The sequence below is a fragment of the Coturnix japonica genome, chromosome 23 (assembly GCF_054131305.1).
Source record: "Coturnix japonica strain WE chromosome 23, WE-NBRP24, whole genome shotgun sequence".
Classification (NCBI taxonomy): Eukaryota; Metazoa; Chordata; class Aves; order Galliformes; family Phasianidae; genus Coturnix; species Coturnix japonica.
In genome coordinates, this window is record NC_140685.1 from 3,728,021 (window position 1) to 3,746,084 (window position 18,064).

General features: G+C 43.1%; 1 protein-coding gene and 1 non-coding gene across 2 annotated transcripts; one reads left to right on the plus strand and one right to left on the minus strand.

Moving 5' to 3' along the window:
- Positions 1 to 1,077: 1,077 nt before the first annotated feature.
- RAB40B (RAB40B, member RAS oncogene family) lies at positions 1,078 to 17,056 on the plus strand. The gene is made up of 6 exons (XM_015880092.3): positions 1,078 to 1,581; positions 13,108 to 13,168; positions 13,841 to 13,901; positions 14,745 to 14,822; positions 15,289 to 15,511; positions 15,917 to 17,056. Exons 1-6 carry the CDS (start codon positions 1,440 to 1,442, stop codon positions 16,186 to 16,188), a joined length of 837 nt encoding a protein of 278 aa, XP_015735578.2. The 5' UTR covers positions 1,078 to 1,439; the 3' UTR covers positions 16,189 to 17,056.
- On the minus strand, positions 12,847 to 12,918 carry TRNAG-UCC (transfer RNA glycine (anticodon UCC)). The gene has a single exon. It is a non-coding gene; the product is annotated as a tRNA-Gly (tRNA).
- Positions 17,057 to 18,064: the final 1,008 nt, after the last annotated feature.

An 18,064-nucleotide genomic window follows, 5' to 3' on the forward strand; every position in this document is an offset into this window, starting at 1 on the left:
GTGAGGGTAAAACAACATAAAGTGCTGAGTCCTGCTTTTGTTGTTGTCTTCAGTACCTACAGCTCCCACTTTGGATGTTCAACAGTTCCAGTTGGTTTTTTTGCTTCATTATTAATCCTGACAAAGGTGACATTTGCAGCTGTGACTCAGGCTTAGCCTGCTTCTCTATGGCACAGTTAAAGAGCTCTATATGTATCACTATGTATTTAAATCATACTCGCTGCTGCCCCTGCACATTGTCTTAGTGCTGCACAGTGGGTTACAAATGCCTTTTCTTCTGTCACTCAGCCAGGTGATGGGTTAAAGATTTGTGGGTGTATTCGAGTTTCCTGGTTCCTGTATAAAGTACAGCCACGAGCTGCCCGCACTGTAAACCTGGGCTTGGCACAGATTGGTTCTAAACATGATTCGATAGAAACGCCAGATAAGGGGAACTCGTTGGGAAATGGAAACTGTGCTGCACAGCAGGAATACGAAGCACTGCTCTGCATTTAGCCCATTTAAAACAGAGATGTGCACTCAGATGATGCATCAGGAAGAAGAGCACACAGCTCCATGTAGATCTTCAGCAGCACAGCCCCAGAGCCTGGAAACTGTTGTTTGTTGTTGTCAATATCTTCCCCACTTCCAGCTGGATTTTGTGTCCATCGAGTAGTGACTGGATTATGAAGAATATGTAACTGCTGGATGCAGAAGTGCAGCAGTAGAAGGGGCTGTGTGTCCTGCTGTGGGGATGGGACGTGCTGCTGCCCATGGCTGGACGCTGCCGTGTGCTTTGCAGTCTTTTGGGAGAGAAACTGAGATTCTCCTGCCAGCACGTTGGATTCGAGGTGATGCATCGATGTGGATTTGTTGTCCCGAGGTTCGAACACGTTGCCCACAGCAGCAGCTCCGTCGGGGCGGTGGGACTTATATCCTGATTGATGTGCGAACGATCCAATGTCTGCTCGAAGCTCTGTAGCAACGGAGCCGCCGCTCCCCGCTGGAAACACGAGGAGGGGGCGTTGGAGCCGTGCAGCCCCGCAATGGGAGCCGGGCTGGGCGGGTCAGCTCTGCAGAGCGGCCCAATGGCGGCTGGGGGCGGGGACGGCGTGTGACAGAGCGCCGCGGGCTGAGGGTCGGAGCGGGGCGGTGGGACAGGTGGATCGAGCGGAGCTGGACGGGACCGGACCGGTGTCCTATTGAGCCGCCACAGGAGCCCGGCGCCGTCTGTTGGGAATAGACCAGCTCCGTTGTGTCGCGACATGACGCGCGCTGTCGTGCCCCGCCGCTGACACGGGCTGCGGACACGGAGCTCCGCCGGGACGGGACGGGACGGGACGGCCGCGCTCCGCTCGTTGCCGGGCAATGCCGCTGTGCGCCCGCAGCGCTGCCCGCAGCCAGCACCGAGCACACACCGCCACGGGCAACGGGATGGGCCGCGGGAGCTGAGCCGGAGGATGAGCCAGGCGGGCAGCCCGGGGAGAGCGTACGACTTCCTGCTGAAGTTCCTGCTGGTGGGAGACAGCGACGTGGGCAAGGGCGAGATCCTGGCCAGCCTGCAGGACGGAGCCGCAGAGTCGCCCTACGGCTACAACATGGGTAAGGGCCGGGCGGTACCGGGACATTGCGCTGTGCGGGCTGCTCCCATGGCAGGGAAACGGCGTCGTACACAGAGCGCGTTGTCAGGGTGCTGAGATTGATCATCCGTAAGGGAAACGATGGGAAAAATCTTTTTCAAGTAAAGAATATCCGTGGAACAGCAGATGTTTGCTTTGAAGCAGCTTTCACTGGAAGAACAGAAGAGCTTACTTTTTCCTCCCTGTTGATCACTCTGCCGTTATCAGAAGAGTGGCCCTTTAAGACCAAGGTTCACATTTGTAGTGTGTTCTTTCACTTAAGCTTTTTAAAGGGCAAGGCAGAAGAGCCTCATCCGTGCCAGATATGTTCTGTCTGCATAGCAGAGTTCTAAGCATTGCCAGCTGATTTAAAACCGAGTCAGTGGCTTTGGGAGGAGGGAGGGATTTCTATTTTCCTCCTTTCTCCCTATTCTCTTCATTTCCCCAGCCCTGTTTTCCTAGAACACAATTCTAGTTTCCCCTTTTCCTTCCTACTGCAAACCTACTGCGTGAGTTATTGAAGAACAAGTGGGCTCGTAAAATTACCCGTTGCCTCAAATTACAGCTACTATAAGTCTCTGACTAGTTAATTCATTTGGAAGGCTTTGCATTTGTTATTATACTGAGTTCATTGCTCTCAATCAAAGCAAAGAAGTGGGTGGAGGTGGAGGGTTCTTTGTGTGGTTGCTTATGAGTCAGACTGCGCCTTGAAGGTATCTGTGTGCATTTGGAGATGTTTACTTAATAGCTTCTGCTACGTTACTCCTTGGGATGATGCCGTATCCTCAGTCTGGGTCCTTTGGGTGCTTGGAGAAAAAGGGGAAAGGGTTTTAGGGGAGCGAGCTGAGTCTGGCCCTGTCCTGTACGTGCAGTCTGAGTGTATAAATTCATGTGCAGAAGCAGCAATGTAGGCTCCAATGTGTCTTGACATAACAACGTCTGACCAGCTCCCAAGCTTGTAGGTCGGAGATTCTTCATCCCTAATAAAATCTCCAGAATGTTTCCACACGAGGCTGTATGTGCTGTGCTGTGCTTTGTGGATTGTGGTTTCTTCACCAGTCTGAACTATACACAGTTAGATAGATACAGTTATTCATGACTCACCAGACCTCTTATGCACAGGTTGTTCTTCTATGGAGAGAGAAAGGAGTTGTAGCTACAAGCTGATGTGCACACGTGAAGAGAGGGGTATGAGACACAAGTGAAGGCAGATGTGATGGAAGATGTGGTCTTGAGCTGTAAAGGAATATGATTTGATCTTACATTTTGTGTAACTGCTGGTATAATTAAGATTTTGTTCACACAACCACAGCATCCCATTGCATCAACATCTTAATGAAAGATGTTGACTTGAACTGTGAAAATCTGTAGGAAATGTGTTCTTACTCTTCATCCATCTCTATTCTTCAAGGTACAGTGTTGCCTATTGTAACAAACTTGGGGTACTTTTGAACACTTGCATGTGTGCTTACCAGTTGTTATCCCTTGATATCCCTTCAGTCCTTCCTACATCACTTGAGTACAGCAACATAGGATGCAGCTGTGGGGGACCTGTGCAGGCTGTGAGAATAGAGATGCTGTGAGAGGGAGCAAGCTCAACATCCTGTTGGTCTTATGACTCACTTTCTAATTTGACTTAAAAGCTTGATAAACAGGAGGAGAATTGAAGTGAGCCCTGCAGGACACGAAAAGAGGTAGGAGGAAGACCTGGTGAGGATGGGCTGATCAGCAAAGAAGGTTGTTATCTTCAGCAGCATCAAATTAATTAAGCAGACAAGGAGAGTGAAGATAAATTAAACACAGAATTGACCAGAACAGCATGTGCTGTCATTTGGGTTTTTCTGGTGTGGAGGTTTGTTTGGGTTTTTTGTTTAGCTCTTGAATGCCTGAAGGCTTTGTGTGCAGCTCTGAGCTCTGTAACTGTGCCATCTCATCTGTATGGGCTCAAACTTCAATTGTATAAACCAGAAATAATTTTTTTTGCAGACACTTTGACTAGTTATTCAAAAATAAACCTGCAGTGTCTCTCATTCCTGGGAAAATACAGCAGTCATATGTCTTCTATTTTTTGTCAGTACACAAAATTGCTATCAAATCTGGAGGCAGGAAGGGAAGCCAGCATCGTGTGATCTGTCAAGTCTCTGCAAGCTGCTGCTGGTCCAGGAGCTGTGGTATGAAAGCATTTGGCATAATACAGCTAGTGAGACAAAATACAGCCTCTTCATCTCTGGATTTTTCTTAATGACCAGAGGGCTTAGAAAGAAGGAGAGAAGCTTTATTAACATTACGAAGTAGGGTCTGCTATGGAAGACAAGGTAGTGAGCGTGATTCATAGAGATAATCTAGAGAGCAGTTATTCTGGAGATGGGCAGGTAGGCAGGAAGGTTAGTTGTCTGGGTAACCTGCTGTTAGAGGTTTCCCACGTCCTGATGAAAACTGAAATATTACAGGTTGGACACGATAAAAAATGCACAGAAATGATCTGAGGCAGCTGCAGCTGCTGAGTGTTGTTAATTTATCATCGGGGTATATTCAGAGGAAATAGAACGTGATACCTTAGATGTCACTGGGGAGAAGAATATTTTCATGCCTTGCACCAACAGGTTTTTATTCAGCTGGTTCTGGTTTTGCTTTCATATTAAAATAGTGAAAATTGTGCTTGCGTTGTGATTGCTTGACATGGGGGCTGATAGGAGGGATTGCTTATACTTAATGCACGCTTAGTCCTTGCAGGAACCCCACATTTACACTGGCAAATTCTTTCATCCTTTCTCATTCAGTGACCTTTTTATGCTGCAGCGCAGGGAGAGCAATAACTGAGCACTTTGCTGCTATGGGGTAACTTTCTGAAAGGCAAGAATTCCTCCACCCCACCCTTTAAATTCTGTTAAAATTCATTTTTGTGCCCATTGATCTCCGTTAAAAACATGTAGATCTGCATTTTTGTAGAAAGGAAAAGCAGGTGGATCTGATCTCATATACGAGCTAAGTGCCTAAAAGGCAACTGATTTCTTACATTGTCATTGTAGTCTGCCATGGCACTGGAGGGAAAAACACTTGTTTCAGGTACAGCATCTGACTTGGGATGGGCCTGTGAATTTTGCTTTATTACACACGTTTGTCTACTTTTGTCTTTATTACACACTTTTGCTCTATGAAGTGGAAACATTTCTTTGGCTTGATGTTACTCAGCAACTTCGGGATCAGGAGCTTGCACCCATCTCATGGCCAAGGGTTACAGTTTGATGAAGGTGAGGAGGTTGGTTGTCTCACTGTGAGGTCTGCAAACCCACATCAGTGGGCAAAAGCTGCTTTTCTCCCCAGCTCCCTGCTCACCTTACCAGTATTGGTGGGTTTTTGTGAGTGGAGGAGCAATCGATGCCGTGAACATATATATTGTACATATATATCCATGCTCAAGTCCAGTGTCTAACTTCTTTTTATCAATAACTTCCCTTTATATGTTACTTAATAAAGCTTATTCAATGGAAAAAAAGGAAGACCAAATAAAACAACTTTTGGGCAAGTGTGTTGTACAGTTTCAGATGGAGGAAGCCTTTAAATCTTGAAAATCAGGCAGATATTTCTCAAATTCCTGCCTAAAACTGACCTGCACAGACATGTCTGACTTTGATATCTGCTATTGCTCCTTCCGTTTGTTGTGGCAAAAAACAATTGCAGCAGTAGCTCATTTTCTCCATTGCCATTCTCCATTCTCATTCTAACTCACTGTGCTCCCTGGCTGCATTTCCCTTGGGCTACTGGTGTCCTTTTCTCTTTTTTTTCCCTCCCTTTAATTTTTCAGAGATGTGCAGGAGTGGGAAAGAGACTGTAAATAACCCGAATCACCACGAGGATCCCAGACAGGTGTGCAACATGAAAGGAGGAGTCCAGGCTGGTTTGGAAGGTGGTCAGACTTGAGGCTCATTGCAGTCTTTCAAGTTGCTTTGTCCTGACCAAAATGGTGTTTGCCTGTGCCAGGAAGATGTTTAATCCAAAATGTTGATTAAAATACATTTACATATTGCTGTAAACTTGTTCTGGGAATGTAACGAGGATGGAAAATGAGATGAAGAATAGAAATTGGCTAATTTTAATAGTTTTATTTCTATCCAGTATTATTTAATTCCTCTGGATTTTGTTTAACGTGAGACTGAAAATACAGAAAACTGGTTCCATTTTATCCAGTCCTTGACACGGATTGGAGTCTGTCATGCTGGTTTTACTTAGGAAACATCTCAAGCAAGGTTCTGATACACCAGGTGAACTTGTTTTGAGCTTGCTGTGCTTGTTCCATCCACTTCTCAATCTGTTGATACAGTGGAACGTGTCCATACAAATAATTATTCCTTTTTGTTATGGCTTCCTATGCTGTAATAAGTTATGAGCTGATTAATTAGGCAGACACTCACAACGTGGAGCTCCTCAGCGAGGTGAAGCTGTTGCAGCTAAAGCACTGATTGACTGATCGTTGATACAGCATGTGTGGAATATCCAGTCTTCGAGAAAGGTGAAATAAAACCTTCTGTGTCAGCGTTGTAACTTAGTACTTACTCAGGGCAAAGTCCACACAAACACTGGTGTTGGTGTTAGCAACAGCTGGTTGTGCATCTACGCTGTCACTCAAATCTAAGGAGAAATTGAAAGCTAATTAGTAGGAAGCTCTAATCTCATGTCTGCCCAGGAGTGGAGGAGGCTTAAAGATCCACAGACACTGCTCCCATATTTATAGTAGCCGAAGGCTTTAATATAGTGCAGGCCTGCTATGGTATAACTGCATTTTTGTTTGGTCTGTTAGTCAGACTGTTATTCTGGGTTCATGTATCGGAAGAAGGAATACATGAGTCTTTATCTGGGTCTTGCTGGTAACGCTCTGCAGGAGGTGCGGCCTTTATAGCCCTGAGGGCTGTAAGGCACCAAGGAATTTGCTCTTGCAGTGTTCGCTTTGGCTGAGCCAAATCTCAGAGCTGTGCTTAAGGTAAGGGGAGAATCCTCATAGTAAACAAAAATAACTGCTTTTGAAGTGGGGAAGAAGAGGGACCTGGCAGGGAAAACACCCTTATACACGTACAGAAACTCCTCTGTCAAGCTGGTAACGTGGCGGTTCTGTAGGCAAATAAATATTGAAGATTGAGCATTTTGGAGCTGTGTTTGTTGCCAGAAGCAGGGAAATGGGAAAGCTCTGTATTGTCCATGAGATACAGGCTCGTGCTGAGCTGAAAGCTGATAGAACTGCTTTGCTGTTTGTGGTGTGGGGTTTGCTGGTGTGCAGGTACTGCGTGCAGACAGCAAGGGCTGCCAGGAGAACAGAGGGGAGTGCAAGAGGTGGGGAGCAGATGGGAGAGCACAGGGCTGATGGCCCAGAGTTATGTTGGGCATTGACATCGTTTCTGGAACACTGGATTTCAATGTAGAAACTGGTAGTTTTCTGTATGGGGGTGGAGAAACTGATGAGAATTTCTAGAGGGGAAACTTCCATCTGTTTTGTCAGTCAGCTTGTTTTTAAGAACATCAGGTGTGATCTCTTGAGTTCACACAGAATCAAACCATCCAGAGTTTCTCCAGTGTGTTATTTTTGGATCCCAGCTTCACATTCACATAACATGAGCTCCTGGCAATACCTTTCTTAATAGCGTCTTTAAGTGTACTTGAGTGCACAGAACTGCTTTCATTCTTGACTCGGGAGATGACTTATCTAATGAAAACTCCCCGTGATTCTAAATACGTAGCCAGTATAAACCCGTGTTTATGTGCAAATGTAATAGAGGGGACTGAATGCGTGGCTACATTTAGAAGGGAATTGCAGTCCAGGAGTGAGGCATTTGTGGCTCATCTCCTGCACGTTCGAATGCAGGCTGATGGCTCGTGTCTACTGCCTGTAATTTGTGTGGTGTATGGTGTGTTGCAGGCTGATGGCTCAGATTTTACCTCTCTGCTCTTCACCCCAGTTTCATACTGTGCTCGTTCAGCACGACTTGGCAGTCTGTTCCTCATTTGGAGGCTCCTGCCATTGCTCTCGTGTCTCCTCTGGGCTGTGACTTCATGCAGGGAGCCCTGCCCTGGCCTTAGTAATGTATGTTCTGCTGTGATCCCACATCAGCAAACTGAAATAGCCAGGAATGCTTGTGTATTCCAAATGAATATATTGAAGAAACAGTCATAAGCCTATTTGAGGATTTTCTGCTTAATTTGCTTGTTGTTATAGAAAGTGGGCTGTCATTGATGCTTGTATGAAACAGAAAAGATATTAATTAAAAATGATTTTAACATAAAAAGCAGGAGGGGGCTGTTATTCCATAGACTTCAAAACAAAGTAATTTAAACATGTTAGAGACAAAATGTGTTAATGCAGCTCTTGTGCCCTCATGCTTTGTTTGCAAGCTGACTTTAATGCACTGCCTCAACGTGGGATATTTAAATGCATGAAACATGAAGCTGCCAGCTGGAAAACTCAGACCCAGCAGGTCTGGCTGCCTTCCTAATACTTCTTCACGAGCAGGATGAGGAGAGGCTCCTGCAGATGATGAGTTCAGTGGAATGACTGAGTCAATATAAGCAGTCTCATGGTGCAGAATCTCTACGTGCATATCTAACTGGGTGTCTGCATTTCCATTCTGATTGCTTCAGCAAGGACCTGCTATCCCTGGATGTGCTGCAGGATCCCAGTCAGTCCGTGACCGTCCTCCTGATCCTTCTCTGTGTGTTTATTTCTGTAAATGTGCCAAGTGCAGTTTGCACAACTTTGACTTCTCAAACCAGTGCAGAATTTGTAGATTGTGGTTTAACTGGAGCACATACTTCATAAAATAGAAATGTGACAGATGGGATTTTAAACAAGTTCATAACCTCTAAACTTTTATTTTTCTTTTCAGTTCATTCTGAAGGGAACTGTATCATTTGCCTGATCTTAGTCTTGGAGCAGGAGGATTGCAGAGTCCAAGAATACACACAGTATTTTTCCTTATAAATATTAGTTCTCGTCTCCAAACAGGAGTTTAATGCAGTGGTGGTTGAGAACTCTGGTTTTATAGGCAGTCTCACTTCTCAGTCTGCACCATACTTATCTTCAACATCTGCAGGGCAGCTAATTCAATGCAGGAGACTATGTGAGAAGTGCCTGCATAGTTTTGGGGTGAAGAAAAGTCTGCAGTTGTAACGACTGAAATGAAGCTTGGCAGCAGACTGATGAGCTCCCTCAAAGTGGGAAAGAGGCCTTTGTGGGGGCAGAGGGGCAGCCTTCTAGTACCTTGGGGCCAGTCATCAAGGAGACAGAGACATTCTCCATAAAGAGTTTTTAGGTGTAGGTTGAAATGAGAGGTTCAGAATAGATAAGAAGAAAATCAGTTTCTTTAATGGAGTAGCAGGGTCAGGCTGTGGAACAGGTTGCACAGATGGATCCCCAGACCTCACAGCTGATCCTGGTTTGGACGGGAGATGGATTTAACTGACCCGATGTTGGGCCAAACTGACATTTCTTTTTGTCCTTTTCACCCAAAATCAGTTTATTCTAATTTAATGTAAAAGTGGAGCCAACTAAATGATGAATAGAACAAGATCTTAGTTGCATACAGTCTTTCCTTTAAATCTTAATACAAAATGTTAGCAAAAAAAATCTCTGAAGTTTTTCTCCTGGAAAAAAAGAGAATATCAGAATATTGGCAGCTCTTCTGCTGTAATAAATGGGGAGGAGGAGAGGAAAGAATTGGAAACGTAATCCAAACCAAACTTAATTTCCTTCATTTTTATGATGGAAGATACATTGTGACTTGGTGATTCTTCAAGTTATTGTTAACATTATCTGGAGAGCCCACTTTGCTGCAGGATGTGTTTTGCTTGGAGTTTCAAATCCAAGCAGTAGGATGGGTCTACTGTTGGTTTGGTTTGGCAGTACAGTTTGAAAGCTCTTTCTCTTCAAGTATCTGTGTTTTTGCTCTTTTATATATTTAAAGCAAAATTATGGAGCTTAGATTTATGCCACTTATTCTTTGTGAATTCCAACTTTGATCTATATCATAATGACAGAATTCATAATACACAGGAGTATCCTTCTGAAATAGAATTCCAGTTTTGTAATGGTTGTGACGTGTGAATGTGCTTAACTAATAACGGTGGTTTAATTTTTCAGAAGCCTTTATTTGCAACTTGATTTAAAGCCTGGGGAGATTTTGGGGAGGTTTCTAACCCTTGTCTGAGCTCTTAGACCTATAGCTGAGAGTAATGACTGCTGGATGGTCTCGTGATTCTTGTTGTGCCAAGTATTTTTGAGCTGGTTTACTGCTAATGAAGTGTCGAGATATAAAAGATCATTGTTCTCTTCTGGAAAATGTCGTAAAATGTGAAGTACTGCATCTGCTTTTAATATTTTTATGGTAGTTTGAAGCTATTCTTCCTTCCAGATTCTGGCCGTATTTCAAGCCCAGCATTCTAGATAGAGGAGCAACTCGTGCATGGCTGCTTCTCGTTTCTTTCTCAGTCTATAAAATCTATAAAAGATATGCACATTCCCTTCTGCTTTTTTCCTTATGTACCAGGATGAGCTGTCCTTTGCTCTGAAGCTGTATCACTGTATCAGGAGATATCCATAAGCACAAGGAACATTGAACAATCAGTTTTTCCATAAAACCCATTTGATTCTTTCATGATTAGCCTGATGAAGCTTCTCTTCTTTCTACTTTCCGTGGATGTACAGAATGCCATGTCGTATCTTGAGACACATTTATATGTCAAAAAGGTGAAACAGACATTTATGGTTTGTTCACTACCTGGTTCTGTGCCCTTTGTCTGGACTTCTTGCTCTGTATCTCTGCTCAGCTTCTTTGTTCAGCCTCCTCCTCAGTGTCTCATCCCCACCTTAGTTCTGTCTTCTTTGTCAAATCTCTCTTTCCACATAACCCAGCCTTCTGTCAGGTCCTAATTTCTTTGTCCAACTGGTAACAATCATTCCCAGTCCCAGATAGGAACTCCTATCTTTACACACAAGTTTTCTAGCCAGAAGTGTGTTGTTGCACTTGCAGGTTGTATCCTGGTGCCAGTCAGTCTGTAAGGCACAGAGTTCTGCGACTGCCCATCATTGTGGTCTTGTTTCAATCTATTCTTTCACATCTGCGTGGAGGAAAACTCATCTCATGCGAGATTCCTGGAACTGATATATTAGTCTCTTCCGATCTTCTTTCAAACTTGTTAATAAAATAGCGTGACTTTAAAAGGAAAAAAAAAACCAAAAACAAAAATACAACCGATTTTTCCCCCCTGTGTGATGCTAATAATAACATTCCCTTTTCCTGTAGTGCTATTATTTATAAATAATCCCATGTTTGTGTATACATGTATGTATGTGTATATATATATACCATCATTTCTTCTCAGGAAGTTAGCTGCAACTTGCAGCAAGCTATTGAGGTAGCCAGCTTACCTTATGGCTCTGATGTCCTTTCCTTTTGGAAGAGTGAAGAGGGGAAATGATGAACTGAAGCTTGTAGTTGCTGCCTCTTCCTGACCAGGGGGAAGTGGGGACACATCTTTCTTCCTGAGGGGTAAATTTAACAGAGAGGAGAATGAAATATTGTCTTAGAAGCTTAATGGTCTTTCCTCTTAGCATGAATAGAAATAGACTATTCTCAAGTTTTGGCTCTTTGTTTAGCCACCCCAGCAGAAATACTGCGAGCTAAAGCAGCTTTTAAGTTGTTTGCAAGTTTTTTGGGGTAGGATGCAAATACAGCAGGTGAAGTACTGGCTTTATTTGCTTACAAACATTGATGACAAGAGAGTGAACAGAAACAGTGAAGTGACAAGAGAGTGCACAGTAACATACAGCACTCGAACTTTGAGTTGGGGTATTCTTCACTGCTGCAAAGCTATGGGGCTGGTTGGCAGTCACACTGTAAATCACTGAATCAGTAACAGAAAACATTTGTGGTGCAGTAATCTTGCCTTTGCTGGAAGACAAAATGAGCAACTGAAATAATTAAAGGATTCTTCCCAAAGAGACACATCACAGGAATGGCACTGTGTGCTTCAAGAGAAATACACGTTTTACAGGGAACATTAAACTGATCAGCACTGACAAGAATGAAGTGCTGTCAGTGAAGCATCAGTGATGGTGTGGAATGGCTACAAAGCGTCACTATGGAGAGGATGCCTTTCTGTTTAATGCTGTTGTTACCAAACAGCTGAGTGATTTTGGGGGGAATTCTATTCCATTCCTGAATGTAGTGATGCTAAGTTCAGTTTAATAGCTGTTTGCTTTGTGTTTGAGAAGAAAAGTATACATTAAAAAAGCAATAAAATAATAAAAACCAGCAAACCTCTCCAGCAAGGGATGCAGCCTGTGAGGTTCTTTAATTTCAGTTTGTGGCTCCAGGTGTATATCATATTGATTTACTAAAAAAGCCAATATATATGAAAGTGTAAAGCATTGAGAGGCGTTTCTGGTTCATTTCAGCCAGCTGAACTCTCTGATCTGGCAGCTTGTTTCTTTCCTTTCCTTTCCTCTGCAGCGATACTTCTCGCCTGTGTATCCCAACAAAGCTATTCTGTATTTCTAAATGAGTGAATAATGTTCTGGAAGGACATTTGATTTCTGCAACAGCACAGCCCACATCTGTTGGTCTCATTGTTGCAGCTGCACGCTGTTCCTGATGATTCATGGCAAAAGGCCTTTTGTTTTGATTCTTTATCAGTGGCAAATGCAGAAATATTCAGGTTAAATTATACTTATTATCAGCTGGCTCTATCTGTATTACAGCTGAAGAATACAAAAGTTTCTGAGCCTGTTTCTTCTTCTGAGAAGCCCTTGGGTGCTTTCATAAACAGCAGCTCGTAGTGGTGTATCTTTGGGGTGCCTTATGCATGTCATCTTAAGGAAACATATGTAATATTTAACTTGATGTGCAGCTGAACAAGCACAGCTTGCAGTGGTAGATGCTCCGTGGTGCCTGGTTTACTCAGCTGTGTATCCTATAGCGATGCAGCTCCGACTTCCTATGTCTGGTATATCTTTAACAAGAAGGATGGATGTCCGTGTGCTGTGTGGGATGTCAGTGTTTGCTAATCATGGTCTGCATCTCCATGAACTTTCAGATAAGTGGATGGAAGTATTTCACCCTGCAGGAAATAGCAGCGGTAGCACAGGATGCTGGAACGAGCTGTGCAGGGTTTGTGCTGTGTTTTATGTTCTTCAGGATTTCTGAAATGACAAAACTTGTTCTTTCAGTCTTCATCTATTCCGTGGCCGTGACAAAATGAGAGCTGCGTTGGCCGGGAATCGAACCCGGGTCAACTGCTTGGAAGGCAGCTATGCTCACCACTATACCACCAACGCTGTGCTTGCTGGGATGGATCTGCCTTCATTGCTGTGCTGTGTGAAACCTCGTTCTGCCTCCTACTGAAAATAAATAGAACTAAATGAATAAACTCTTTGACGGCCAGCTCCTGTGAAGTCTGTAGCTATTCTCTGTGTGTTACACACTGTCAAGCTGATGTAAGATCTGTGTGTCTGTGTTCCCCCCAGGTATAGATTACAAGACTACAACGATCCTCCTGGATGGTCGACGAATCAAGCTGCAGCTCTGGTATGTCTCCCACCATTCCTCAGAGTTTATATTTATGCCTCAGAAAAATGCAGCCAAATGAGGGAGAATCCTCCAGCTATCCGGCACTTTGGGCTTCCTTTGTATTTATTTCAGTTTTTCATCTAGTTCATATAAAATGGTAGGACCTGCCATTTCTCTAAAGGGAAGATGAGCCACCAATGCAGGAGCAAGGCACAATAGATTAAAAGTATCTTTAAGATATTCAAAGTACCTTCAAAAATGGTAAGATACACTTTAATGAGAATTATGAAAATACCTTAAAAATCATCCAGTGATGGTACAGCAACATCCCTGTGCTCAGTTTGTTAGTAGTAATGGTTGACTGAATAACAAACAAGAAGTGTTATTGCTCGCTGTCAATTAACTGTGGATAACTTCATTGATATGTGCAGCCTTATCCTAACAAAAAACATGTCAACAACAACAACAGAAATATTTGATGATGCCTATTTTCCCTGTAAGATCAGATATTTGGTCTGTTGGGGAGTTCCCGTGGTAATATTTTTGCAGGAGACCATCTTCTGGCTCCTTAAGAAAAATTATTGTGTGACTAATGGAATAAGGGGTGATACTGATCATTACAAGTCCAGCTGGACTCTTAATGTAGATGACCACCTTCTTTTACAAACATACGTAACTTGTTTTGTTTAGGGATACATCAGGGCAAGGGAGATTCTGCACCATATTTCGGTCATATTCCAGAGGTGCTCAGGTAAGTTGTGCATGGCTGAGTGATGAGTAATGGTTATGGTGTGAACAAGAGATAGCAAGTTGTTGTGATGGCTTTTGTAGCTCACTTGTAGGTTGCATGTGGTTGCACTGATAGTCTAAAGATAACGTGAAACGGGAAATATAAAGAGGATTTTCGTGGGTGGACAGAAATTAATGAGATGGAAGTTGAAGCAGAGCACGTTATAATAATAAATATCACCAGGCCTTCTTGTTGGCAACAACTTAAGTCTGTTAGCTTCCTTTAACCCTGTGATTACATATGCTAATGGTGCCTTTTAATGCTGTGTGCCAGGTAAGGTGAACAGCTAACACAAGACTCAAGAGCAATAGGAAAATACAAACATAATGCAAAATGTAATGAAGTGTAACGACTTGTAATGAAATCTCTTAAAAAGAAAACAAACCCAAAACCACACAGTATGGTGATTTTAGGGTTTCACATTTCAAAGCACTGCTTTAATTCGCAACATGTTGAGTTGCATGGTTTATGTTCCAGAATTATATAGTGAATTGAATCTTCAACCTGCTGCGTGTGACCACTAATAGTTATTTACTATGACTTGTGCTGTATGATTAAATTGTCCACTGTAAAAAGAAATATTTACCAGTACATAACCCCCCCAGAAAAGTCTTGTTTTCTGTTCCTTACCATATCAGCTGTCTACGCAGAGAGGTGGGGCTCGGTGTCAATAGAATCTTCAGGTTCTGCTTCATTAAGATCTTTCTCAGCATGATAGGATTATTTCAGAATCAGAGAACTCGCAGATGGTATTTTCTGTCTTGTGTCTTTGTTAAACTTATTTTATATTATATTTAAAAACAGGGAGTAATACTGGTGTACGACATTACCAACCGTTGGTCATTTGATGGAATCGATCGATGGATAAAAGAAATAGACGAGGTAAGGTACAACCCAGGACTGTCACAAGTCTCCTGCAGATGACTAAGACTGACAGCTTATGATATTTTCTGCTGTTTTTACTGGCGTTTGCAGGCAGTGCTTACTACAGTGTCATCCAAGACGCCAAGCTCACCATTCTGTTTCTATGTTTACATTCTGGAAGTTAGAAACATAGCAGCTTGAAGTGTCTGATTTCTTTCAAGGTGTTGGCAGGAAGCATATGGAGGGCAGAGATTTCATATTGTAGTCCCACTCGCTATAGATTTGCCACATCATCTCTGCAAGTGAGAAAGGGATATTTTTAAATCATAGAATCGTAGAATAACTTAAGCTGAAAGAGACCTCTAGTGACCATCTTGTCCAACCTGCCACTCAGTCTGAACTCTTGGAAAATCTTCTGTTTTAGCTGATGGAAGGGAGAAATTAGAGCCATTTTTTTTGTATTGCTTTTCTTTTCTTTTCTCAGCACGCTCCTGGTGTACCAAAAATCCTGGTTGGAAACCGCCTTCATTTAGCCTTCAAGCGCCAAGTCTCTACTGAACAAGCACAAACCTACGCCGAGCGGCTGGGCATGACTTTTTTTGAAGTCAGTCCTCTTTGTAATTTCAATATTACGGAGTCCTTCACTGAGCTAGCAAGAATAGTATTGATGAGGCATGGAATGGACAGGCTCTGGAGGCCAAACAAGGGTAAGCAAAACACGCTGAAAGTGTTTAAAGCTAGTCCTGACAAAGGTTTGTGGTTCCTTAATAAAAAATAATTTTAAGACAGAGAATTGATTTGTTGGCTGACATAAAAAGAGCCAGGAATCTGATACAGCTTGTTTTCTAGACAGGAAATATGCACCTGCAGGCATAACCTGTTCCTGCTTTTGTAGGGAACAGCATGGCTTTCCTAGAACTAAGTATTGTGGCATAAGTAGGAAATGGAAGCAGCAGACATTTTGGATAAGAAAGGTGTGGGAAAGCATGAGGAAGGAGAAATGAGAATTCATCCTACAAGTAAAGCATGCATGCAGAGTGTTGGTTATTCAACTGGTGTTTGGCTGACAAAAGCAGACTATTATAATGGAAGTTTTATATCTGTTTTTTAAGTACTGAGCCTGCAAGACCTTTGTTGCCGTGCCATAGTCTCCTGTACCCCGGTGCATCTTGTTGACAAGCTCCCTCTCCCAGTTGCCTTAAGAAGCCATCTCAAATCTTTCTCCATGGCCAACGGTCTTAATGCCAGGATGATGCACGGACGCTCGTATTCGCTCACATCCAGCAACATCAGTAAAAGGAACAGCTTAAAGAAAGCTAAAATGATCCGTCTACCACAGAGCCCACCAAAAAACTGTACAAGAAACAGCTGTAAAATTTCTTAAGCTCTGTGAGAAAAGGAACCTGGTTGGAAGCCCATTGTGTGAAGCACTGAATGTGAGGACTCCTTTTAATAGAGCATATTCTGTGTAGGTATCACACTACATAGACAACAATAAGAAAGACAAGTCCTGTTTTGGAGCTTGCTCACTACAGTAATGCTGCTTTGGGAAGAGTGACTTGTTCAGTGCAACTGAAAGGCTGTGACGTTTTGCTGTTGGACTTGCATACTTCATTTCAGTTTCTGACATGCATGATGCCATTGTTTTCACTACTTGATGTATTTTCCTATGGGGAATAATTATCAGTATATTGAGTTCTTAATTCCATTAAATCTGGAATGTGGCTTACTGTGTGATTGGTGAAACAAAAATCCTGGCTTTTTGCAAACTATTAAAAGTGTGAGTCATTGGTTTACGTATTCGGGCAGTTTTTCAATGCAATGTATTGTATACATTGGGAATCCTACACATGGTGCAACCAATTCCAGTCATGCTGCCGTTCTGTATTTGGGATATTTGCTAAAGCTTCTTTGATGACTTCAAAGCACTAACTTAACTAAGCTAAAAACGTGTATATAATTATGGTGCACATACGCAACAAGGTTTTGCCTCATTAGTATATGTAATAGATTTGATAAAGTTTTTTGGTATGTTATTTAATACTGTGGGGAATTAATTTGTGGTTTAAATACTTATTTTTCTGTAAAGAATATATATATATATATATTACATTTTGTACCACTCTACAGGAAAGTTGAGAAGGAAAATGCCAAAGATACTGTGGTTAAGGGAACATGACTTGAAAAGCTGCTTTATAAGAAAAAAAAAAGCACTATTAAAAAAACCTAAATAAATGCTTCTGGAAAATAAATCCTATTAAGTTGTCTCTTCCTTGAGAAGAACTTGAAGTACAAAATACCTGAACTGGACAGCAGGAACATGGAGCCATCCTAAATGATATAATGCTTTGAATACATCCGTCTTCAATATTGTGAACTGATGTGCAGGATACATGTCATGTGTTCCCTTCTTGTTGAAGAACACTGTGACTCATTTAGAGCAGTAGGAATCCTTTGAGACGATGGTGTGATTTAACTCCAGTTTCTTCACAAACAGGAGATTCCTTTAGTCAGGCATCTTTAACGCTGCCCCTGGATCAGACTAGGCCTCCACAGCTTCTCTATGTGAGTAAGGAAAACTAAAACAAGTGAAATGCCAAAGCTGTGTCAGGATCTGGGCTGATAAACACAGCAATGCTTGACAAGTGTGACCAACATCTTGTCTCATGTGCAACCAGCAAAACACAGTGCAGGGGAAGGAACTGCCTCATTGCAGCCTTTCAATACCTGAAGGGAACTTACTCCCAGGAGGGGAGTAAACTCTTGGAAAGGGCTGACAATAGCAGGACACGGGGAAATGGTTTGAAGTTAAAAGAGGGAAGATTTAGGTTGGATGTTAGGGGAAAGTTCTTTACTAGGAGAGTGGTGAGGCCCTGGAACAGGCTGCCCAGTGAGGTTGTGGATGCCCCGTCCTTGGAGGTGTTCAAGGCCAGGTTGGACGGGGCCCTGGGCAACCTGATCTAGTAAAGGTGTATGTTTGGTGGCCCTGCCAGGCAGGGGGTTGGAACTACATGATCCTTGAGGTCCCTTCCAACCCGGCTCATTCTGTGATGCTGTGAATTGCTCCCGGCTGCTCCCATTGCAGCTCGCTCCACGACAATCCGGCTCCACCTGCCGGGCTGAGCTGCACACAGCGCTGCACCAACCGACCCTGGATAAATCGGGATAAATCCGCTGTACTGCAGCAATCGCACCTCACAGCTTTAGGAAACACACACAGCGGCCTACAGCTGCACGAGGTTACAGCCAACTCGATTTTC

Excerpts from the sequence above, each read along its gene's own strand:
- RAB40B (XM_015880092.3), top strand. The coding sequence starts at position 1,440 with ATGAGCCAGGCGGGCAGCCCGGGGAGAGCGTACGACTTCCTGCTGAAG. Across the intron at positions 14,823-15,288 it reads GGATAAAAGAAATAGACGAG|CACGCTCCTGGTGTACCAAA; the intron begins GTAAGGTACAAC and ends TTCTTTTCTCAG. Across the intron at positions 15,512-15,916 it reads GCTCTGGAGGCCAAACAAGG|TACTGAGCCTGCAAGACCTT; the intron begins GTAAGCAAAACA and ends CTGTTTTTTAAG.